This window comes from Toxorhynchites rutilus, chromosome 3 (genome assembly GCF_029784135.1).
Source record: "Toxorhynchites rutilus septentrionalis strain SRP chromosome 3, ASM2978413v1, whole genome shotgun sequence".
Taxonomy (NCBI): Eukaryota; Metazoa; Arthropoda; class Insecta; order Diptera; family Culicidae; genus Toxorhynchites; species Toxorhynchites rutilus.
The window spans coordinates 293,543,816-293,569,744 of record NC_073746.1 but is presented as its reverse complement, the minus strand read 5'-3'; the positions used below and the strand labels follow the sequence as shown (position 1 = coordinate 293,569,744).

Genomic DNA, 25,929 nt, shown 5'->3' with positions numbered 1-25,929 from the left:
TTATTATTATTTTCTCCCCCACACACAGGACTTTACTCCGTTTATACAAACTGGCGTTCGATAGAAATTATGTTTCACGTTTCCACGCAACTACCCTACGAGCGGCACGATCCGCAGAAGCTGCAGCGGAAGCGCCACATCGGCAACGACATCGTCTGCGTGGTGTTCCTCGAGGCGGACAATACCGCCTTCAGTCCAGCGTGCATCAAGAGTCATTTTTTACACACATTTATTCTGGTGAGTTCACATTCAAGTTTGTGTGTTATGTATGTTTCAGCCCTCCTCCCTTTTTCAGTCAGTTCAATCGTTATCCGGGAAATTACTGTTGAATGTATCGATACATTGCTCTTGTCCTTTGTTTCGATGTCAAACAACAGCACACATTACGTTAGCGACGAAGAACATCTAGTTATTCACTGGTCCGGTTGGGGAAAGAGTGGGGGGTGCTCAAACAATTTGAACCCAGACGGTTTTACAGATGGGTCAAAATATTTGAAGACGATATCATTGTACCGAACTCTTCACACAATTCTCGGTATTCTGTTTGGATTGCATTTTTGTCAGAACTCACAATCGTCCCCAGGACATCGCTGGAACCATCATCGTCGAGCCACTCGAGCATGGAACGCATGTGTTGGTTTCTCTAACGAGAAACAACATCCATGTTTTGAGAACACTGTTATGCAATGTCGCAAAATGCTCCATTCCACACATGGACTATTTCTCTCGGGTTTTTGTTTTCCCTGTGCAAATACGAGAAGCATGAGGGAGTGGTAGTGGGAGCTAGAGACGTCGCTCCCGGGGAACTACTGTGATACAGCTAGTCTTGGAATCCTCAGCTCATTCTTGGCACATTCCGACGCAGTAATAGGAAAAAGGCTGATAGACAGGACCTTGCCAACGGGTTGTGTCTTGTGAGTGCAATACAATAAATTTTTGACCAAAGGACCGGACATCGGATTCAAGGGCGAAAAAGGTAAACTATGTGGACTGACAATGGGATCGTAAAAACCTTATCACTGTCAAACCAGCATTGAGGACGGTGTTACAAATTGTGTCGTAAATGTTGTCACGAATGTATATCTAAGCAAAATGGCCAGTGGACTTTCTATATTTTTATACGAGGGTACAAACAAGTTTTGAGATATTTACAAAATATGGCGCCTTTATTTTTTCCCCAAAGTGTGCATATTATGTTTTCTTTGATGACACGCGAAAAAAATCCGAACCGTATTGCTGTGTGGTGTAGAAGGGTGGCGCTGCCGAATTTCATCCTCAGAAGCGGTCCATCCACTGAACAAAATTGCAGCAATGCAATTCTTGAAATCTTCAACATTCAACATTGTCCGGGAGCTCATTATTTTCTTCCGAATTCCGTTTACGTTAAACTGACCAGGCGTCCCGCGTTACGCGGGACAGTCCCGCATTTCAACAAAATGTCCCGCGTAAGATTACGTCCCGCGAAACGTCCCACATTTGGCAAAAGAAATGAAAATGTCCCGCGATATCAATATATTTCAATATTACAATTTAATCATGTTGATTTTATTAAATTCATGAACCTCAAATACAACTCTTATTTGGCAGACTGTTCAAGAGAGCTTCCAATGCATCCAAAGATTAATACGTTGAGCTGGTTTCTTCGCACCGACAGTGAACTTTTTGTTGAGAGAGTGTTAAATGGAAACGACAGCAATAAAATTAGAAAATGATTTTTATAAAAGTCCCTTATTGATCCGATGGGACCAACGTGAGTCAGACGAAAAATTTATCTTTGGACCCCTAGCTCGGTCAGGGCTTAACGTGTTGAATAAGGAAGAACTAGTGTATACGGGACAGAAACAGGGCGTGGTTGTTTGATGAAGTATCGTAAATGAAGCGCTTGGCGGCCTTACGGAAGTTGGCCGGAACCTCAGCTATGGCCGATGAAAAGATGTACACTGGTGGAAATATATATAACGCCATCCCTGTTATAGTGCTTTTTTGCAAAGTTCTCGATCAAAGATATTTTGTTATTGTATTTTTAGAATCTTAGAACGATTACCTATCATTTGGTTCCGATTGAGCAATTGAATTAAAGGGCTATGCATAAAGTGTTGGTTTATTTCGTTATTTTGAGGTGGAAATAAATATAACACCACTTTGAAAATAAGTATTTATTCACTTTATTTCCAGTCTAGAATCGAAACAAATGTAATTAGTAGTGTTTTGCTTCGCCTTTCTTCACAATAACCTCTTGCAGCCTCCTTGGCATAGACTGAATGAGGGATTTTACCGTGTTCGGAGTAATTTTAGCCCACTCGTTTATGATAGTTTTTCTCAGCTGTCCAGCAGTTTCAAATTTCTTGCCCTGTGCAAATACATTTGCTGACAAAATTTCCCAAGCATTCTCAATGGGATTTCAAGAACTGGAATGTTATGGGCCGTTAGAAAGTTTTGACGTGGGACTACGACTAACCGGAGTATATGGGGGTAATATGAAAACATAAACACTGAACACGCAGGAAAAAGTGCAAGATTTCGAGTGCTTATAACTCGAACATTTTCTACTGGATCGGAAAGATGTTTGCATCAATTGATAGGGAATATTTCTACGCATCTATCACAATTAACAAAATAAAATAACATTAGTAAAATAATTGAATAACTGTAAAATGTTAAGCGTTATCTGAACGCCCTAGCTGCCTCGTTTTGATTGGCCCGCTTTACGGTTTCTCCAACACAGACTTCAAAACCAAGCAGCGTTGGAGAAATCGACATTGCAAATACATGAAAGTAGGGGTGTTGAGAATCGAGGAAGTAATCGTGAGCAGGACACTGATTTCTGACAGCTTTATTTTTGATGAGCTCCACAACTATAATTTAACATTGTATGATACTAATGTTCTTTAAAGTTAAGTACTGCTAATAACTTACAATTCAGTGGATATAGTAGATATGCTCCGAATTACTCCTCTCTTATTAGCATCTATCGAATGCCGGTTATGGTTCTAACAATTAACAAAAGTGTTTCGCAAGTCTTTTCTCAGCATACCGTTTGAAAGATTGCTCTCGGAGTTGACGTGCTTTTGCGAAATTTGTGTCGGCCTCCTCTGATCGAAAAGGATCTTTCGTCAAGGTTATTGTTTTCTCGGCTGCTGTGGCAACAGCAGGGGAAGCTTTGGTCCCACCGAAATGTGTATCCCTAACACAGACTTCAAATCCAAGGAGCGTGGGGAAGTTGGCATTGAAAATTCATGCAAATCGGGGGCATTTTTGTTCCGACTAAAAAATGTTTCCTCAACACAGGCTTCAGAACCAAGTTGTCTAGGGAAATTGGGATTGCAAGTTCATGCAGGTCGGGAGTATTTTTGTTCCGACTGAAATCTGTTTACCTATAAAGACTTCTAAACCAAGGTGCCTGGGGAAATCGGCAATGCAAATACATGCAACCTGTGAATACTTTTGTACTCGCTTGCCTTCGTGTAGACTGGAGTGCGTTTCCCTAACACGGTCTCACAACGCAAATATATTGAATTCAATTGAATTCGGAAATTGTTTCATTCAATCAAAAGTTTCATAAATACAAACAAATTATTACTAAGCTACGGTGGTCCCACGTCAACCTTGCGGTTATATCATAGATATAACCCACCCATTTTTTTGGTGTTACTTGCTGCATGACATGAAGCGTTATCTTGCTGAAAAAAGACGGGTGGGTAATGTCGGGGACATAACCGGAGTGACGTAGGACTATACAAAAGGGACAGCTTTTGCTAAATATATATTTTAAATATATTGTTTTATTTTCTTCTCCTACATAAATACCTACCTATCTACCTGAAAATGGATTACTTTACTGTTTACTCTTTATGAACATGTTGGGGGTTCTGAAAAGAACATTTGGTGTTGTGTTTTTGCGTTTTTTTTACAAACTTGATTCTTGATTTTTTTCTAAAGGCTTTGTACTTATTAAATGTTCAACGCCGGGCACCTTTCGGCTTATGCACATATCGTACAATCAAAATGATGGCTGTGATAGGGAATGCATAGGTGGTCATCAGCTCATTCACTATCATATATTTCACTATTGAGCACATTACCGTACCTTAAACTGTGGTTTCGGAGACGAATGAATTTTAAGATTTGTAGTCTCCGCAAACAAAGTAAATATAAATGAAAAAGAACTGAGGTTTCGGAGACGATCAGTTGAGAAATAAACGAGCTATAAGCGTTCGGATTAAAGTTTTATAAATTTTTTAAAATAAGAACAGAGCAGCAGGAAATACATAGCTCATCATGCTGCTCCTTAGTTATTTTTCTATACAATGCAGATGTAACGTCAGTCAGTTTTCAACAAAAGTTATCAACCAAAGAAAGCAGTTCTTGCTACCGAGAAAATTCGTTGATGCCATCCTGCATACAATGTGTTGTAATTTGAAGCCACTTTGAATTCGGAAATCATGCAAGGGTTTGTGAAAACTGAATGCTCAATTTAAGAGACCCCAACCACCAATAAGTTCAAGAACAAGCATAAACAAAATGAATCAGTTTATATTATATGTCATATTATGTCACTTTAGAATGCATTGGTATTGTGAAAAACTTTTAATAACTCTTCTTTGAAAGGTTTAATGGCCCTGAAAAGAGCCGTGTTTTACGGTGGCTGGTTTTGCCACCAAAGCAGTCTGTATAAACAAACTTTTTCCTTCTTCTATCTGCTGCCGTTTTGCGATTGCGTTTGCCACTCGCTGAAACTAGTTGTTGCCACCGAATCGAATGTCACTCTGGTCTCTCTTCAATTGTCGAACCGAATGTGCTCTGTTCTGTAGGCGGGTTTTCTTATTGTCGTGAGCAGCTTCGCAAGCCAACTCGAGCACTCCGGCGGCCGAAATTCTATAACCGCTATTAGGTATACTGGTGCTCCGGCACCAATCCGTTGATGCGATGTGGTGTGAAACGATGCCATACAACCACACTGATTTACGACTTGAAAGAAAATGAGATATTTTTTTGGGGTCCGCGCGTTTTGTACTCTAGAGGTACACACTCACAGGATAGAGACAAATCGGCAGACTCAGCCAAAGAGGTGAGTCCAACGAGACGAACGAATGAGCGTTAAAAGGCAGCGATGGCAAACAAATATATTAGAGGCGAATGAACTGCAAAGTTTAAAGCCTCTTAAAAACAAAGAAAGAAAAAGAGAAAAAATATATTCATTACGATTTGTTCGCTCGTTGGATTCACATGCAGTTGTTTCTAACAAACACGAAGGCACCAAAGACTAGTGGAATAGTGGAAAAGTCGCCAAAAAGTTCGGCACGGCGCAGAAGAATATCTCGGAAACCGACAGGAAGAAAGAGAAGGACTCATATGCTATCTACTTCATTAGGTGCTAAAGCAGGTTCATTCCGACATTGGTTACTCATGGAAGGCGATGAGCGTCATGAGCTTCGTCAATACATCTTTGAGTGTATCGTAGCGGAAGCCTCGCGTCTGATCCACTACAATAAGCGGTCAACCATTACGGCGTGGGAAGTTCAGATTGCAATCAGTCTGTTGCTGCCCGGTGAACTTGCATGCGGTTTCCAAAGATACCAAAGCGGTGACGAAGTATACCAGCTCCAAGTAAATAGCGTTTTCCGACTGCTGAACCGGAAGAAAACCCTAAAGAGGGTCCTTTTCAGGATCACAAAATCATCTTTAATCTAAAGAGTTTATTGTTTTGTTATCACTCGATATCACCATCTTGTTCGGTTAAACCTTCCTGTTTAGCGATTGCGTTTGCCACTCGCCACAGCTTTCACAGTTGGAAAATTTCTTCCCATCCAGATTGTGACATGTTGTACAGTAAATTACACTTAATGCGACGTGCCGAAGCACCACTCAGTGTCGCATTGGAGGCGATTTTAACCAGTAATTGAACATTTGCGATGACAGTGTCGACTTTCAATGTGGGGTCATAATTTGGACCTCGATTTCTATGTTTACAAAAATGTCCAACTAAATATGTTGCATTACATGTCCGTCCAATTAGCTAAATGTCGAAATAAATGTAAATTACTGCACTTTAAATCTGGGAGCAATTTAAGAATTGGTGAAAATTGAATAATTGCGAAAGTCCACAAACGTCAATAAGCTCAGAACAACTGACAAATTCACATACTCATCATATCCTGGCAAACAAATTAAATCAATTTGTGTTTTATTATTATTTTGGATATTATTTTAGAATGCATAGAACTGTATTTCGTAAACTCTTTTTTGATAAGCGCCGTGTTTTATGGAATGGTACCAATTTAGAAAACTTAGTACTCGTGGTTTCGAAAAAAACCATTTTGAACGCACTTCATGCCGCCTTGTTCTAGATTTGCCACCAAAGCAGTTTGTATAAAGAACAAATTTTTTTTTTCTGCTACCTATCATTCTTTGTGTGGACACCGACTGGACAACATCGTTGCTGGACGAGCTGGACGGCGAGGGATCGAGTGCCTTTCTCAAGGCAAGAGGGTGGAGGTGGTAGCGCTGGAGTAGAGTAGAGTTTTCAAAGGGCCTTTCAAGGCTAGAGACGAATGAACTGCAAAAGTTTAAAGTCTCTATAATACAATACCTTACCTTACCTTCTGCTACCTGCTGCCGTTTTGCGATTGCGTTTGCCACTCGCCTCTCGCTGCAACTGCCTGTTGTTGTCTTGGTGTCCACGGAACCGATTGTGGTCTGTTCCGAATGCGGGTTTTCTTATCGTCGCGATCCTCCTTTGCTCCTTTGCCATGTCCAGACATGGCTGCTTGTGTTGGTTTGTTGATGTGATGTGATGCGAAACGATGTGGTGTACGGTTTGGATGAGAATGAGCGTTACGGCAGCGGAGCGGGGATTTTTAAGCTGACTGGCTGACTCGAGAATTACGCATGTGTGAGACTGCGACCAATGTTTCGTTCATTTTTTTCTTTTTCCTTTCCAATCGTGCTTCATTGTATTTCGCTGCTGCTCTGGTTGCCCGTTTTGGTCGGTACGATTTGAGGAGCACAAAATGGACCAATCAAAAATGGGCACATAGTGTATTTGGACTATGCTTGATATTTCACAATTATTCAATTGTTTATCTCAAGAAAAATGAAATGTTATATGATAGATGCGTAGATATATTTCCTATCAATTGATGCAAGCACCTTTGCGATCTATTGAGAAATGCCCGAGTTATAAGCGTTCCAAATCTTCCTACTATTTTTTCCTACTTGTTCAGTGCCTAGATTTTCATTTCACCCCATATATCTTCCGGTTAGACGTAGTCCTACGTCAAAAAAGCATTTTCGTCCATAACGTCTTCCATAAAAGGAATCAAAACCTCCTCCAGCAGTTCGCAGAACTTCTCGGAATTCATTCTTGTTGATATGAAGCAGATTGAAGTTTTCCCAGCGTCACTGATGCCTGCCCAAACCATTACGGCTCCTCCGAAGTTGCGAGATTCTTTTGTTGGTTTTTTCTTTCATTTATCTTGCCAACAGTCAGCAGAACCGTCAGGACCGTCCGAATTAAACTTTTTCTCATCGCTGAAAACCACTCTAGACCACTCTTCATCCCAGAATTGCAATTTCTCGGCGAAATTTAGTCGTGCCTTCTTATGCCGAGGAAGTAGTCGCGGTACAGGTACGAATTTTCTGTACGAAAGGTTCGCGTCGGAGCTTAGAACTTGACGGATACGACGACTGGTTACTGGAATGTTCATTTCAGCTTTTATTTTTGATGATGAAAGTTTAGACTCAACAGCGAGGCACTTGATATGTCGTTTGTCCCTATCTGTTAAGCGAGGACGTCGTCCGGGACGCTTCTTTGTGGCGTACTGAGCACCCAACTGGATATAGTTTGTCACGGCATCTCTGCTCCTTCCAATTCTACGCGCTATCTCGTGGAGAGAAAATCCTTCCTCCTTCAAAACATCGATTTTACCACGCTCCTTTTCCGTTAAAATCGTTCCCTTCGGCATGGTCCTTGAAAATTGAAAAAATATATTATTTAAAATGTGCCTATGCTTTTTTCAATTTGCTAATAACCTTTAATTGATTTGACTCCCAGTTAGTTTCGAATTACACTAACGTTAAGCGTAAGTAAACGAGCTAAGCTAAGTAAACGACATGGTGGCGTTATAAATATATCCATCTCAAAATACACAAAACAAGTGCTCTTTGCTCACACACACAGTTAGAGCTCAAAAGGTTTCCATTATTTGGCTGTGTATACTAGTGTGCGTACAATAATAAACCCAAGGCGTTGTACTATAGGTGGACCGCAATGTCAAAATTGTTGCTCGGCCATTGCTCGTGAAAAAACAAATTTGTTTACAAAACAAGTCGTACCTTTTGGTGACAAATGCATTCGTTGGCAAAATAGCTGCTCGCGCTTTATTGTCGAATCATAACAGTGCAGAAGGATGTTTTAGTGTATCTTTTCGCCTTCCTTTCCAAGCAAAATGTACTTCTGTTTGGCTCCCATCGGCGGGGAAAAGAGTACTATCAGCTTACGGCGATGGTGACAAAAAATAACGCTGATTGTGGCTCCACTGATTTCGCTCAGGTATGAGGAGAATGCTGTGCATATACCGGGAGGCGATCCGGAAAGGGCCGTTACAAGTAATTGGCTAGAGCGAAAGGAGGTTGTGCACTATATTCCACGAATATATATTTGCTTATTTTTTCCTTCAATTATTTTCCTTAGCGAGTTGACATTGAAATCATAACCACACACCCAAACAAAAAGTAAATAATTCTGAAAGTTACGTCTCGCTACTCGTCTCACGTCATGTCCTGAAAGTGTCAAGAACGAAACACCTATAGTTCAGCATCTTGAATAAACCTACCTACACTGATGCAAAAGCTAACGTCAAAAATGATTGTGGCGTTATATGTATTTCCACCAGTGTTTGTCGGCGTGTTCTTTTACCTTTTCGTGGCTTAAAAAAAGAGGCTCAAAAGTTTTCTATCGGTCGCAACTGGGGGATGTTGGGAATGTTGGCGATGTTCGCGACAATGTTTATCTCCAGCCGATCCATCCTCCAGTGATCTTTTGGCATAAAGGGCAGATCCCAGGTTCGGTATGAAGACCACATCACCGTCGCAACTTCCGGCAAGCACTCCGTACTGTATATCTCCCAGTTCACCATATGACTCGACAGAAGAGCGGCTTGGACATTCCCTTCTCGTTTGTTAGAAAATAACCTTCTTCGAGAACTTGATGTGGGTGATATATTCGTCGCCATCGCTTACCTGGGGAATGTAAAGTATTCGGTCTCCTGCCATTCGTTGAATTCAAGCATCAAATACGTCTTGTCTTTCATTATGAGCACGAAAAGAAGTTTTTCACCAGTGAAAAAGAAGTTTTTCACTTCTTTCACCGGATTTCATTATCTTTTGTAGTTTTTTTTCATCGCCATCCGAAATTAGTCCATTTTTTATCGCATACGTTAACGCTAAAATCGGTGAAAAATGGATTGGAATTTTCGTGCATTCCATTCGATAAATGGAAGAAAATTGTAGAAGTTGAATCGTGCTTGCCAGACTCAAATGCTCTGACTGAGTGAGTGATTTTCAGGCGTAAACAAAATCTAAACCACCGAAAATCGCAAATGAGTGCAGATACTTGTAAGAAATAATACAGATTAAGTTCAATTGCAAGGACACATGTTAAGAGTTTCACGAATAAATGAGACTCTCTAAACTATGGTTTATGTTCACATAACGTATATACATAACGTTTTGTTTTTTGTTTCCCGCGTTAGACCTCTGACCATCTGGTCACTTTAATTTACGTTATCTCCATATCCATTTTAAAATACCGATTGTGAACTTATTCTCGAGTATTTTTATTAAAGTTGACTGGCTGTTTGAGTTTTCAAAAAAACAGACAATGAAATCAAGCACTTTGTTTGAAAACAGAATTTTCTCGTCTAAACATCAATGACTTTCGCAGGTTCGGTAGTGCCTGATGGCTAGAATGAACCTAGTAAAAACAAAACATCTGCAGTATCATCGTGATCGATGATTTCGTTGAGCTACAACCCTTAACTGTTAAATCATGCTAAATATTGTCCTAAAAAACTCGTGCGAATTCTAAGGGAAAAACCAAAAGCATATTTTTGTAGACATACAGCTTTTCGATCATAGATGCACCGTTTTTTCCTGAATATTTCAGCATCCTTCATGCAACTTGAGAATTCCATCCTCTCAGAACTTAAGCTATGCAGTAATTTGAAGTTCTTACAAGTATCTTAACAGTTAACAACCTGAAGATACAATATCTGGTGACTAATGTGGGTGGAGTTTTTATTTTTTGCTCTAGAAGCGTTCTGGATCATTGATTTTAATAGGTTCAGCTGCTGGCAGTACTTGTTGGAATTCATCGAAACTAGTTGCTTGGTAAAAGCTCATGATACAGATTTTCTTCCAGTCCTACCAGACCCAGGCATAACTTTCTTCAAACGAAAACCTGCTTCGGGGTTCCATCCACTCGCTAACTTTTTTTTTGACTCAACATTCTTGTGAATGATTTGCCCTTTACAATTCGCTACAAATATGTATTTTCGTTGCGTTTATGAAACGAATCGCAGAAATTAGCACAATGTTGCGTTCTTTAAGAGGGTATTCTAGTCTAGAAATTTGAAAAAAAAAATCAATTTTTTTCTTGATATTTCTCTAATTTAGACATTTAAGAATATATCATAGAAGAGCCATTTTAGTGATGTGATATCTTACCTAGAAAGAAACTTGAAAAAAATGTATTAAAAAGCATTTTTTTTCTTCAAATTTCCGCCATTTTGTCAAAAAACACGTTTTTGACTTGTCCGAGGTTCATGCGATAGTGGCATCTTTACTGATTCCGAATCTGTTCGATTTGTTTGTTTCAGATAACCAGAAGGGCTGGAATCGTGTACGCCATGGCACAACTTTTTTTGAACCCCGTCACTTGATCAGCTTCTAATTATGGATATATTTTTTTCCGTTCAATTTTTGTTTTATGGCTGAAAGATAGATAAACAAATAGTGATATAATGAATGGTAAAAATATTCTTTGTTTTACTTTTCCGGAGCTTGAAGAAACGTCCGAAATCGTCCGAAAACGTCCTGATCGAGTCAAATCCTATCGGATTGTGCAAATATTGCAACCTTGAAATGCAGAATCCAAAAGTTTATTTCGTTCGGATTGCGATATCTCAAATCCAATCGGGGTCCGTAATATGAGTTATTATGTAGTCCATGCATTGTAGCGTTTTTCGTGATGTTTCGTTTCTCATGAACGGTGATTTTCGATATCTGTAGCGAATCTACTAATTCATGTGCATCAAGGATTAATCTTTAATAATCAGCAGTATCAGCATGAACTTTCCAGACAACTCAAAAGAAGCGTATTACAAAAATTACCAGACATCAATGAAGAACAACATCATTGCAAGAAATAGATCTCCAGAGATACGGCCCGTACACTCATGTTGAATTTGTTGTTTGTTTCAATGTTCAGAAATTCTTGAGAGTTCTCGAAAAAAAACCAAACAGTTTTGTCATCAAGAGCAAAAGTTGAATTCAACCCGCACTTAAGTCGTGATTTTTAATACTACAAAAAATCCAACTACCTTTTTGCTATTGGGTGTCTTTATCCTGACGGATTTAATGGCCCTCTATTACCGATTGGAATAAATTGATGGATCCTAGTTCATGTGCGCTACCTTCAAAATATACATTTCAGGAAAGAGGTTCATTCATATGAAAAAATATGGATGTTTGACCGAGCAGCACTTTCAGGCAGTTCAGTCTTTTTATTGATGAATATTGAGTACTCAGGGCGGGCGTGAAATTAAAAAAATCGTGTAAATACAAAATAGATCTCATTCAATTTTGACTATTAACTTGAATGTTTTACTTTAAAAAATACTCAACGTGTACACGTGGACATTATAAAAATCCTTCCACCCTTACCGTGGACAAGCTTGGACATTTTCGTAACCCATACCCCCCTGAAAGTTGTCCACGTGGCGATTTCTTTTGTCAAACAACATACCTTGAATGTCTTTCAAGTGGCAAGCTCTAGAATGCGCGTATTTCAATGTAGATCGGAAGAAATTTATTTGACGAAAAGTCCCCCGGTCAGAGCGGGAATCGAATCCGAACCTCCGGCTTGATAAAGTGCGTAGGGGTTTGCGAATTGATCGTTTCATTCGCTCCTAGCCTTGTAAAGGCCGAATTTGAAAACTAAATTAAACTCTCAACTATTTGGAAAACCTCACTGCCATCTGGTCACTAGCTGGATGACTGATGAATCGTGAATTCATCGCACCACATTCGGGTAGAATGCGACGGGTGAGTGGAATTCGGATGAATGTCTTTCGGGTAACTGTCTTCCGGGTGAGTGGGTTTTGGGTAAATGTGACACGAACCCGAAAAGTAGCTCAAGAACATAGATAATAATAGCGAATAAATATTTGATTGAAAAATTGTTTTCAGTGAAATTTCATTCAAAAATTGATCAAAAAAAACTGAGGATACTTTTTAAATAACCCCATATCACTACTACCTTCTCACCCATAGGTTCGCGTTTCGGCACGCATCAAACGTAAACCAACACGCTATGAAGTTTCAGTCGTCACGAGAGACGAAGTGGGTGCCTACAAACCGTACCTTTGGGAGCAATCGGTGTTCGAGAAGGGTCCTATGTTCAGGTAATGTATCCACCCCTATTTTGGAAAAATAACACAATTTAGTGCCCTCTTTTCGCTCCTCGCAGGGAGTGGTTGCTGACGAAGATCGTGAACGGAGAGCGGGCGTCGTACTCGGCGCCGAAATTCGCACGCATGCAGGAGCGCACTCGCTCGCAGATGCTCGAGGACATTGTAGCCAACCTGGCCAACCACGCCGAAACAGGACAGATCCCCAAACCATACCGAAGGGGTTCGTGGAGACCCATCGGTGAGGATCCTTGCATGTTACGAGTGACAGTTAGTTGCTGTTTGCGACTCTATTTGGCGCATAGTATGTACTTCGCAAGAAAACGCTATCTCTGTCTTCTGTACTGTCTTGTGCACAAACACACCGTCAACTCTCTCTCACTCAGCACAGAATTCAAACTTTCCGAGGCGTCCAACCAAGCACAAGGCACGATCAATCTATTTCTATGTTTATCTCTTACTTCGGAGCTCAGCTCCATACTTCTCTACTATCTCTATTACAAACACGCTCAAACAGAGGTTTTAACACTGAATAATAGTAGACAAACGAAAATGCGAATTTTTCATAGATCAAATTAACAGTAAAGAAGAAAAACGAAGGCTATCCGGAAAGTAGCTGACGTTTTAGACTAGCTTGGCAGGGGACGAATCTTGGTGTCAAAAGATTCCTACGCTCAGTACGCATCAAGCTGTGGTAACAGGTCCCTGTCCTTACTTTTTTTACCATCACTAGTTAAAACCTAGGTCATGCGAAGTCAATATAATTAATTTTTCAATTGCATTTTGCTTGAAAAATGAATTTCCGATTATTTTGGATCGATCTTTTGTTCTTGAGAAAATCGAGAAAATCAATTTTTTTTTGCTTTCGATCTTTTTGGAGATTTGTTTTTCAGTATACATCGATTTATTCTCTCACCAAATGCCAGCTAACATTTCTTTTAAACATAATGTAAACATTTGGACTGCTTCTTCCACGATTTACTTCAGTACAAATGTTGACAGTGACAGAACTACAGCAGCTATTGAGGGGATGAACAGTAACAGGTTGCACATAGAATCACTGAACCTGATGTTGATTTCTAAATCTGGCACCAAAATCAAGGATCGGTTTCGGCTAAATGACAGATGTATGGCACGATTAGCTCTCATGGGATCATTGTCAGCTGAGCTCTGGGCGGTTGTTGAATTTCTAATAATACTTTTTCAATTAATTGATCAAATAAAACGACTTCCTGACGGCACAAGATGAATATCCTGTGGATGTGGCCTTCATGCTGTGAAACAAGAAATATGAAACTTGTATTCCCTGTTCAAAGAAATGACAGTATCCATATAGAATAAGCGGATAAATCGAAAAAACTTTTAATTTTTCAAAAATCGATTCGGCAAAGTTCGATTCAGCAAAGATCGATTATTTGATATCGATTTAATCAGTGGATCGATCCCTACGCGGTTTGGAAAATCGATTCGATTAGATCGATCTTTTTGTAAAGATCGCCCAATCCTATACATTCAGTCCAACTTCTATAAGACCAGGTGATGATCTTGCTGCTTTGTGTCATTGTAAACAAACAATGCTTCAATTTATATTCTAGTGTGTAGGTATTGGTGTCTACCATACACCTAGATGGAATCTGAAAGTTGGGAAGATTTTTAAATCTGTGACGTCACAGATTTTGTTTATATATGTTACTTTTCTTATAATAGTCCACTACATAGGAACAGTATTGTTATTAAAATAAGCAAATGAAATAAACGAACTAGTTTTTCTTGCTAAATCATTGCTAGCGTTCAAAATCATTAGGGCCCGACATTTTAACAGAAACTGAAATTTCAGTATTTTTGAAGTGTTCTAAACATAATTTCAATTAAATTTTACTTCTCGTTACGTCGACCAAAAACGTAAACAAACAAAATCAGAGTCACACAATTTTTTGTTCCTTTGACGGATAAACATTTGACAGTGCATGGGAAAAAAGATTGAGCTAAGTTTTTTCATGTAAAATGAACTTCAAAAATAAATTTAATTGACTCCGTATGACTTAGATTGAGAAGAAAAGTTTTACGCTTGCGCCTTAGTTTTAGAAGACTGTTTAGGGTGTTTTCAGCACCCTAATTGTGAAAAAAGTAATTACAATTACGGACAAAAGTCAAACTTCCATGAAGTTGCTCTAGAATCCAAACATAGTAGACATTGAAATATTATTTCTGAAATCAAAGAAAAAATTAAACTTTTTAGTTCGTGATATGTTCTGTTTTTTTTCATATCGCGAAAAATATGATTTGGAAATCTGTAATTAGCTTCTGTATATCCTCTTTCAACGTTATTCGTTGACACATTCAATTTTGTACCATTTGAGTAACTGACTGGGAGGCCTGGTATGTGAACTTCCTATTATCCTGGCTACTAACACAATCAAAGTTCAACACAACTAAACCCGTGAATCTTCCCACCTTCTATTCTTCATCTCGACCATACACTGCATAATTTTCATATGTGTGTGTGCAAGCACTGAGCGTAAACGAATGTTTTCGTATTTTCAACTGTCATGTTTCTATAAGACCACTTACATTTTCCGTTGTTTTAGTTGTTATGATCAATTAAAGCTGGCAAATGCCGAAGGGAAAAGTCCTCACGAGAGATAAGAAGACAAATGGATATATTTCACCAAGAAAATGTTGGTATCAGAGTAATTTCTTGTCGGATTGGACGATCCCATCAAGTAGTGCTGAATTATTTGACGAATCCTCAAGAATATGGTAAGAAGGAGAGAGCTCCACGTAAATCGAAGCTCTCTGACCGGGATAAGCGGGAAATAGCTAGAACAGGTTCGAATACCTCACAATCGCATGTGCAAATAACGCAATATTTTAACTGCTCAACTGCTCGGGTGACAATTTTGGTGAAAAATCCTCACATAAAGAGGACTTAATAGGTTAAAATTCCTCATCTTACACCATCACACATCGGAAGACGTCTGAGTTTCGCCACATTCACATGAACCGACAGTGGATCTGTACATCTGTACTTTTGACGTAGGACTACGTCTAACCGGAAGATATAGGGGGTGAAATGGAAATCTAGGCACTGAACAAGTAGGAAAAAATGCAAGATTTGGAACGCTTATAACTCGAGCATTTCTCAACAGATCGCGAAGGTTTTTGCATCAATTGATAGAAAACATATCTACGCATCTATCATAACGAATAACATTTCATTTTTCTTGAGATAAATAATTGAATAATTGTCAAATATCAAGCATTGTCCAAATGCACTATGTGCCCATTTTTGATTGGTCCATTTTGTGCTCCTCAAATCTTACCGACCAAAACGGGCAACCAGAGCAGCAGCGAAATAGAATGAAGCACGATTGGAAAGGAAAAAGAAAAAATGAACGAAACATTGGTCGCAGTCTCACACATGCGTAATTCTCGAGCCAGCCAGTCAGCTTAAAAATCCCCGCTCCGCTGCCGTAACGATCATTCTCATTCAAACCGTACACCACATCGGTTCGCATCACAACACATCAACAAACCAACCCAAGCAGCCATGTCTGGACATGGTAAAGGAGGAAAAGTGAAGGGAAAGGCAAAATCCCGCTCGAACCGTGTTGATCTGGAGTTCCCCGCAAGGGTAGCTAGGCCGAGCGCGTTAGTACCAGTGCACCAGTCCACCTAGCCGGCGTTATATAGTGTCGGCCGCCGAAGTGATCGAGTTAGCTGGCAAAGCTGCTCGGGACGATAAGAAAACCCGCATTCGGAACAGAACACATTCGGTTCGGTGGACATCAAGACAACAGGCAGTTGCAGCGAGTGGCGAGTTGCAAACGCAATCGCAAAACGGCATCAGGTAGCAAAAGAAAAAAGTTTGTTCTTTATACAAACTGCTTTGATCCAGAACAAATCCAGAACAAGGCGGCATCGAGGGCGTTCGAAATGTTTTTTTTCAAAACCACGAGTACTAAGTTTTCTAAATTGGAACCATTCCATAAAACAAGGCGCTTTTCAGGGCCATTAAACCTCCCAAAAAGAGTTTATGAAATACAGTTCAATGCTTTCTAAAACAATATCCAAAATAATAATAAAACACAAATTGGTTTTTTTCATAATTTGTTTGCCAGGATATGATGAGTATGTGAATTTGGCAGTTGTTCTGAGCTTATTGATTTTCACCAATTCTTAAATTGCTTCTAGATTGAAAGTACAGTAATTTACACTTATCTCGACATTTAGCTAATTGGACGGACCTGTAATGCGACATATTTAGTTGGACATTTTTGTAAACATAGAGTTCGGGGTCGAAATTATGACCCCACATTGAAAGTCGACACTGTACCACTGTCATCGCAAATGTTCAATTACAGGTTAAAATTACCTCCAATCCGATACTGAGTGGTGGTAATGCGACGTGCCATTGAATGTAATTTACTGTAAAATATGTCACAAGCTGGATGGGAAGAAATTTTCCAACTGTGAAAGCTGTGGCGAGTGGCAAATGCAATCGCTAAACAGAATGGTTTAGCCGAACAAGATGGGGATATCGAGTGATACCAAAACAATAAACTCTTTAGATTGAAAATAATTTTGTGATCCTGAAAAGGAACCTTTTTAGCCTGCATGTGAATCCAACGAGCGAACAAATCGTAATGAATGTATTTTTCTTTCTTTCTTTCTTTGTTTTTAAGAGGCTTTAAACTTTGAAGTTCATTCGCCTCTAATGTATTTTTTTGCCATCGCTCCCTTTTAACGCTCATTCGTTCGTCTCGTTGGACTCGCCCCTCTGGCTGAGTCTGCCGATTTGTCTCTATCCTGTGAGTGTGTACCGCTTGAGTATAAAACACGCGGACCCCAAAAAAATATCTTATTTTCTTTCAAACCGTAAACCCGTGTGGTTGTACGGCATCGGCATCGTGGACGTAACAAAGGAGGACAAGTTAAGGGAAAGGCAAAGTCTCACTCCAGTTCCCTGTTGGTCGCATTCACTGATTGCTCCGCAAGGGTAACTAGGCCGAACGGATTGGTGCCGGAGCACCAGTATACCTAACAGCGATTATAGAGTTTCGGCCGTCGGAGTGCTCGAGTTGGTTTGCAAAGCTGCTCACGACAATCAGAAAACCCGCATCAAGAACAGAGCAGCTTCGGTTCGGCGCTCATCAAGGCAACAATTAGTTTCAGTGAGTGGCAAAGTGTTTCTCCGGCACGTCGCATTAAATGTAATTTACTGAACAACATGTCACAAGCTGGATGGGAAGAAATTTTCCAGCTGTGATAGCTGTGGCGAGTGGCAAACGCAATAGCTAAACTGGAAGGTTTAACTGAACAAGATGGGAATATCGAGTGATAACAAAAACACAACACCATAGGTTCTTTTCAGAACCATCAACATATTCATAAACAGTAAACAGTAAACTAATCCATTTGTCAGGTAGATAGGTAGGTATTCACGTAGGAGAAGAAAATAAAACAATATATTTAAAATATATATTAAACAAAAGCTGTCCCCTTTGTATAGTCCTACGTCACTCCGGTTATGTCCCCGACATTACCCACCCGTCTTTTTTCTTCCAAAAATATGTGATCGGTCAAACCCTACGTTGTGTCTTAATTTTTGTTTTTACAGGACATCCGACACTTTCCCGATCGAATCGTTGTGGATTTCGAATCAAAGCACGTTTTAACATTCAAATTACAGAGAAACTTTTTAGCGCATACTTAAACTTTATTTCACAATTAACGAACAATGGACATAATAGAGCTTTTATAACAAGACGAACTTAACAGAGTGCTTTATTCCTTACAACTAACAGACAAACTATAGGACGATGAGTACAATTATCTATTGGATCGTGCAGTGCTACCAGACGACAAGAAAAATCTCGTCTAATTTTGAGGAAACACAGTCCTGAAATATTTCACAATCCAACATACCCGCCGCCTTGAACGATCAGTTTCAATAAACAATAATAAAAAACATTTACAATGGATGTGCTTTTAGACTTCGCTACAAATTTACAATTTATCTATCTAAATTAGAGGCATTCCGGTTGACTGGTAAGCCTATGCGTCCGTCCTGATCCAGATCTACTGATGAATCTGGTAGAAAGCAGATCTTGGAAGTGGGTCGAGTGATAACTCCGCGAGCCGTGCGAAGAGAGACGACTCTGATGATATGGTCCTTCCCAGGATGAACGTCCACAATACGTGCCAAGGACCATCGTGTAGGCGGCTGCAATTCATCCACTATGATGACCATTCTGCCGATCGAAATTCCATCGTTCCGTACTGAGCCTTTAGTGTCCTTTTGGAGCTCCTGAAGATACTCTGAACGCCAGTGACGCCAAAACCTTTGCACATGCATCTGAAGTTCTTGGAAGTGATCAAGCCGGTTAGCTGGAAGATGACGGAGATCTGGGTCGGGCAGGGCGGTTATTGTAGTGCCTATGAGGAAGTGCGCCGGAGTTAAAGCTGCTAAATCGTTTGGGTCATCTGTCATCGGTAGTAGCGATCGTGTATTCATAGATGCTTCGACTTGAGTCAAAATGGTACACATGTCCTCGAAAGACAGCTTGGAGCATCCTAACTGACGATAGAGATGTCTTTTCGCCACCTTGACCGCGGCCTCCCAGAGACCACCGAAGTGTGGTGCTTTAGGCGGTATTAAATGCCATGTGATGCCTTCTTCTGTGCAGGCAGATGATATTTCGCAGCTGTCATTTAGCATTTCGAATAGTTCGGATAATTCGTTTTTAGCTCCCTAGAAATTCTTCCCGTTGTCCGAGTGTATGTGTAGTGGACGACCACGACGAGATATGAAGCGACGGTGAGCGCATAGAAAGGCCTGGGTTGATAAATCGCTGGCGAGCTCGATGTGGACTGCCTTCGTAGCGAAACACACAAATATGCAAATATATGCTTTAGTCGGAGCTGCACGTTTATGTATCGGCTTCAAATATACGGGCCCTGCATAGTCGACGCCAGTTATGCTGAATGGACGACTCGGAGTGACTCTCGAAGTAGGCAGCTGTCCAATTTGCTGCTGGACAGGTACGGGGTTGAGGCGAGTGCAACGAAAACAGTTTCGCACAATATTTCGAACTAATCTGCGACCCTGTAGTGGCCAGAATTCTTCACGTATGGCGGTCAGCAGTAAACGCCCGCCGCCATGAAGTAGTTTTTGGTGGAAGTACTCTGCAATTGCTCGTGTAAAAGGATGAGGATTTGGTAGCAAGGCAGGATGTTTGGTTTGGTAGGGAAGCTGGGACAGATTCAATCGACCTCCCACTCTGAGTATTTTCTCTGGGTCTAAGAATGGACTCATTTTGCGAATATGTGAATGTTTTGATAATAATTTCTCTTTTTCCAGGTTTTTGATCTCTTCGCTGAATGCGTCTTTCTGAGCTAGGCGAATTAGAAATATTTTGGCTTTATTTAGCTGTTCAACAGTGAGTGTTTGGCAAACTGGAGGGCTATTAGTTAGCGACTGGGTTCTGGCTCTATCACGGACGTTATTGATGAAACGCATACAATATCCGATTACATGAATCATGCGTCTATACGATGACCAACGGAGAAACCACGGATTAACGGAAGGTGATGTTTGAACGGTAGCAACTACTGCTCGAATTTCCAACAGTTCTTCTGCGACGCCAGGCGGATTGGAAAAAAGTAATTACAATTTCGTGATGAGAGCTGCAACCAACTTGGTCCACTTTTCCACATTTTGCTGTTGAGAAATTCTTCGACTGTCATACCACGGGACACTAGATCCGCTGGATTCTCGCAACCGGACACATGATTCCACTGAGAGCCGTGTGTGAAATGTTGAATCTCGGAAACTCTGTTTGCCACGAATGTTTTCCATACATTCGGTGGCGATCGTAACCATTGCAGTGTAACTGCAGAATCGGACCAGAAATATGATCCTGAAATGCTGATGTCAATTGCCTGTTTAATTCGTGAGTGGAGATGTGCTGCTAGAACCGCTGCGCAAAGCTCAAGACGCGCAATAGATAGCCGCTTCAATGGAGACACTTTCGACTTGGATGCTAAAAGCTGAATCCTCACGTTTCCTCGTGCATCTTCACAACGTGCGTACGTGCATGCTCCATAGGCCAATTCAGAGGCGTCAGCGAATGTATGGAGTTGTATTGACGAGTTTATCTGGAACGCAATCGGTCAGCTCGATAAGCTGCTATCATGGGTAATTGTCGCTGATATTCTTTCCATTTTATCCTAGTCTTCTCTGGAACAGGATCGTCCCATTCGCAGGAAAGCAACCACAGTTCTTGCATTAGAATTTTTGCCTTGGCGACAACAGGAGCAATGAGACCCAAAGGATCAAAAAGTCTAGCTATGGTGGAGAGTATGGAGCGTTTTGTTGGAACTTCGTGGTGATCTTGAACAACCGAATCGAATCGAAGGAAATCGCCATCGGGCTCCCAGCATATGCCCAACGTCTTGATGGTTTCGCATGGACTGAATTGGAGCGTAGATTCAGTTCCTATCTGATCGACATTCAAACCATGGAGCACTTCTAGTCGATTTGATGTCCATTTCCGGAGCTCGAAGCCGCCTTTCTGGAGCAAATTAGTCAGTTCATTCCGCAACTGGACTGCTGTCTCTATGGATTGGGCGCCGCCAATAAAATCGTCCACATAAAAACATTTTCGTACTGCAGGTGCGCCTATTGGAAACGATTCTTTCTCGTCGTCTGCCAATTGTTGCAGAGTGCGTGTAGCAAGATACGATGAAGGTGCTAAACCGTAAGTCACGGATAGGAGTTCGTAAACTTCGATTGGAGCTTCTTGGGAAAAACGCCAGAAAATTCGTTGCAGCGGTGTATCGTTTGGATCCACAAGTACTTGCCTGTACATTTTTGCAACGTCGCCAACTAGAGCAATTGGAAAGGTGCGAAATCGGAGAATTATGGTCAGAAGTTCATCCTGCACCACAGGACCCACGCAAAGAGCTTCGTTTAGAGAGAAGCCGGTAGAAGATTTCGCAGAGCCATCAAAGACAACTCTAACTTTTGTCGTGGTACTTCCTTCCTTAATTACGGGGTGGTGGGGTAAATAAAATGTTTGGGAGTTTTCATAATCGTCCACTCCGACCATTCGCATATGGCCGAGGGAGATGTACTCTTGTATGAATGAATGATATTCACTTTTCAGCTTTGGATTCCGTTCTAGCCTTTTCTCGAGTAATTGAAATCGCCGTAGGGCATTTGTCCTTGAGTCTCCGAGCATTATGTTGAAATTAGGCTTCCGTGGTAGGCGAACTATGTATCGCCCTTCAACGTTTCTTGTTGTAGTGGTTGCGTATGTTGTTTCACAATGTCTTTCCTCTATCGAAAAATTATCTTTCGTTTGTAACTCCTCGGTTTTCCAAAAACGCTCCAAAGAATCTTCCAATGATACCATTGCTACTTCTACAACACTGCATGACAATGTTGCTTCATTTTTAGGGTGGACGGTGTGAGATGAGCCTGCTACAATCCACCCGAAAACACTATCGACCAGAATGGGTAAGTTACTTCGCAGTTGGATGCGATTAGCGGTTGGGAAGAATGAATAAAAATGTCTTGCACCTAGAACCATATCAATCGGCTGACTTTGATTGAACGTGGGATCGGCCAAAAATAAATCGCTCGGGATGGCCCAATCCGATATAGGAATGTTGTGGGCGGGAAGATTTGCAGTCACTTTATCCATCACCAAGAATGTGACACCGGTAGAGAAATCAATCTTTCTGGATTTGATATTAGCAAACACAGATCGGTTTACTACCTTAGCTAATTTTCCAGCTCCTTGAATTGTAACATTCACACTGTTTGAGCGTAGTCTTAGCCTTTGAGTTAATCGCTCAGATATCAAATTAGGCTGTGAAGCACTATCAAGGAGCGCGCGCGCTGGATGTTCATGTCCGTACGCATCTACGACATTTACTACTGCAGTGAGTAGGAACACATTTTCATATGGTTGTTGGACAGGTAAACTTATTTCTTGAGGTGAGTGGTCTTCGCTTTCGACGATTGTCGATTGTTGCGTGGGTGGTGTGGACACGTTATTTCGTGCAGGAGTAACAGGTAAATTTTGAATAGCGTTACCGTTCATGCGATGTTTGGCATTGTCGTTTGACGTGACATGAAGTAGAGTGTGATGTCGGCGATTGCAGTGTCTGCAATTGAAGTTGGATGGACAATTACGAGCCATATGATCATCTTTTAAGCAGTTGAGACAGAGACGCTTTAAGTTTACTAGTTGCTGTCTTTCAGTCAATGAAAGCTTATTGAACCTTTGACATTTGATCAGCGGATGGTGCTGATTGCAAGCGGGACATTTTCCCTCCAAATTGGTTATCGATGAACAGGACGAAAGACGAAAGTGAGGCGTCTTTTTGGTCGAATGAATAGATGTACAAGAGCGTGGTGTTTCCACGTGATGGTTGACGGAAATCGATTCCAGCACTCTAATCCTACGTTGCAGGAAATCTATTAGGCACTTATAATTCGGTTCGTTCACAGTTGAAGCGTGGTCCTCCCATGCCTTCAATGTGTCGTTGTGCAGGCGTGTGCACAGAAGGTGCTCGAGTATGGTACTCCAGCTGTCGGTTGGCTCTCCTAATTGGCGTAAAATTTTCGTATGACGATCGAATTCATCTACTAGCGCATGCAATGTCGCAGCGCATTCAGTCTTCATGGAAGGGATTTCGAAGAGCGCTTGCATGTGGCGTTTCTTCAAAAGGTAATCGTTCGCGTATCGCCCCTCGAGCGTTTGCCAAGCCAGAATATAGTTGGCAGAGCTGATAGCGATCGACTCTATTAATTGAGCCGTTTCTCCTTTAACTGCTGCTCGCAAGTAATAAAATTTTTGGATGTCTGGAACATCCGGGTTTGAATGAATGAGAGCCAGAAACGTATCATGAAATGTGAGCCACTGTTTGTAGTCACCGTCGAACTCAGGAAGAGAAATGGTAGGAAGTTTTATCCCAGAGAGAGTGGGATTAGCGTGGGAGGGTGGAGGAATTCGAGCGTTATCAGATAGCGGTGCAGGTAGCTTTGCAAGTAAATTTGCTTTTATTGCGAATAAACGAGATTCGAAATCAGCACGAATCTCAGCGTTGCGTGCCATACCTTCATAATTGATTTCGGTGTCCTCCAATTGAGCCTGGACTTCTTCAAGAGTATTCCACATACTATTCAGATACTCAAGCCTCAACGGTACCTGCAGTTGATCCCGATCGGAAATGTATCCAGCCAGAAAAGCCTCAGCCCGACCCAGTGCGGCGATCATCGTGTCACGACGGCAATTTAGTTGTCTCCTCTGCTGTTCGTCGGCCATTTTGTAGAAACGCGATTCAGTTGAATTTTCTACAAAAAAGACCCCAGTAGACCCGGCGGGAAGGAGTATTTAAGCTTGGAAAGATGCTCACCTTTTCCAAGGCTCAAAATGCCTTGTATTAAATTAATTGCTCCTTATCGATGTCGATGATCCAGGTGAATAATAGCCTCGTTGAAAGGATAGGTATTCTCAGGTAATAATTGTTCCGTTTGTATCCAATGCTGATAGTCCAGAAAACGTCGTTGGCCGCTCGATGACCCAGAAAACGTGCAGAAAAACGAGATCTTAAGCGTACCTATGTAAAAACGTGCTGGGAAATGGACTGGTAATCACCTGACGGTCGCTTAAAGCGAGCCTTGTATTTATCGCAACGATAGTCGTTTCGTGAAAATGGAATCCAATGGCGTTCGATTCGGAGTATCCTGGTCACGGCACCAATTTTATGATCGGTCAAACCCTACGTTGTGTCTTAATTTTTGTTTTTACAGGACATCCGACACTTTCCCGATCGAATCGTTGTGGATTTCGAATCAAAGCACGTTTTAACATTCAAATTACAGAGAATCTTTTTAGCGCATACTTAAACTTTATTTCACAATTAACGAACAATGGACATAATAGAGCTTTTATAACAAGACGAACTTAACAGAGTGCTTTATTCCTTACAACTAACAGACAAACTATAGGACGATGAGTACAATTATCTATTGGATCGTGCAGTGCTACCAGACGACAAGAAAAATCTCGTCTAATTTTGAGGAAACACAGTCCTGAAATATTTCACAATCCAACAATATGTTCTATCGAAAAAAGTAGTTGGAAACAAAAAACTGTTTTATTGGAATGAACAAAATACTCATTTATTTTCTAAAAAATATTACATTTACTAACTTCAAATACTACATTCGCTATAAATGTACATTAACATTTGCATGCCTCGAATCACTTTCGATGGAATGTACTCGTGCGTTTGATGATACAAGATTTGTCATCCACTTGCAAATAACAAGTTTCTCCGTTACATGGAATAAATGTTTGATACAAAAAATATGATAGGATAAAGACAGCCCTAAATCGGACAATTCCTTTCTCGAGCTTTGCTCTAAAGAAACCCCAATGTTTAAGATTTTTTTGAATCTTCCATTTCCCGGAAAATGACAAAAAACGAAAAATCTAGAAATCGAAAATTGGCTAAAACCTGAAAAACCTTAAGAAAGTAGGTTCAATCAAATGTTTTTTTTTTCTACATCACAATGAGAACACACATTGTCACCAAAGTAATACTGTAGAAAAATTAACATATTTTCGTGATTTATAATGTGTTGTTATTTAGATTAGGTGATGTTACGTTATGCGCTTTTCGCTCATAGTTGTTTTAAGCCGAGTTCATTTTCAAAATTGAATGAAATTAATGGTAAGTGGTAGCTAAAAAAAAGCTATCATTTGATGCCAAAAAATTACCATATGTTTACTACTCAAAGCCATAAAAAATTATCAAAGCTACTGCTCGGACCATTAACACTAAACCTACCACGAGGGGTCAAATGAACCATTTTAAATTTTTTGTCAAAATTGTCTTGCAAATTACACACAACCTCATTTGCCTACAATACTTTTCTTAAAACATACATCTAATGTATTTTTTAGTGTTTACACCTCTCTTGTTTTTTTTACTGATAAAAATATGTAATCTGCCCAAACTACCGCAACGGGTCATTTGACCCGTGCCGACATTCATATGATATCAGAAAGATTTGTATGTGTGGTTGTGATACAAAACCATTGCAGCACACATTATTGCTATTGTTTTACATATTTTGTTGTATTTGTGAATGAATAGTGAATGATTAGAATTAATTGTATTGCTGACTATCGAAGCGAGCTCACAGTAACCATTCCAA

At 40.5% G+C, this 25,929-nt stretch overlaps 1 protein-coding gene and 1 long non-coding RNA gene across 9 annotated transcripts in view; one reads left to right on the top strand and one right to left on the bottom strand.

Moving 5' to 3' along the window:
* The window catches only part of LOC129775053 (uncharacterized), a 42,513-nt gene extending 34,384 nt beyond the window's left edge, over positions 1–8,129 (bottom strand). The window contains exons 1-2 of the long non-coding RNA XR_008742845.1: positions 8,032–8,129; positions 6,595–7,968 (exon numbers count right to left, since the gene is read on the bottom strand). This is a non-coding gene — a long non-coding RNA (uncharacterized LOC129775053). The remainder of the gene's footprint in view (positions 1–6,594; positions 7,969–8,031) is intronic.
* LOC129775051 (uncharacterized) overlaps positions 1–25,929 on the top strand; it is a 423,013-nt gene that overhangs the window by 389,757 nt on the left and 7,327 nt on the right. For 7 of the 8 annotated variants that reach the window (XM_055779240.1, XM_055779235.1, XM_055779234.1 and 4 more), the window contains 3 exons: positions 29–237; positions 12,553–12,683; positions 12,749–12,993. In XM_055779240.1, coding sequence (XP_055635215.1) covers positions 29–237; positions 12,553–12,683; positions 12,749–12,993 — 585 coding nt within the window. The remainder of the gene's footprint in view (positions 1–28; positions 238–12,552; positions 12,684–12,748; positions 12,994–25,929) is intronic. The other variant, XM_055779238.1, reaches the window with a different exon arrangement.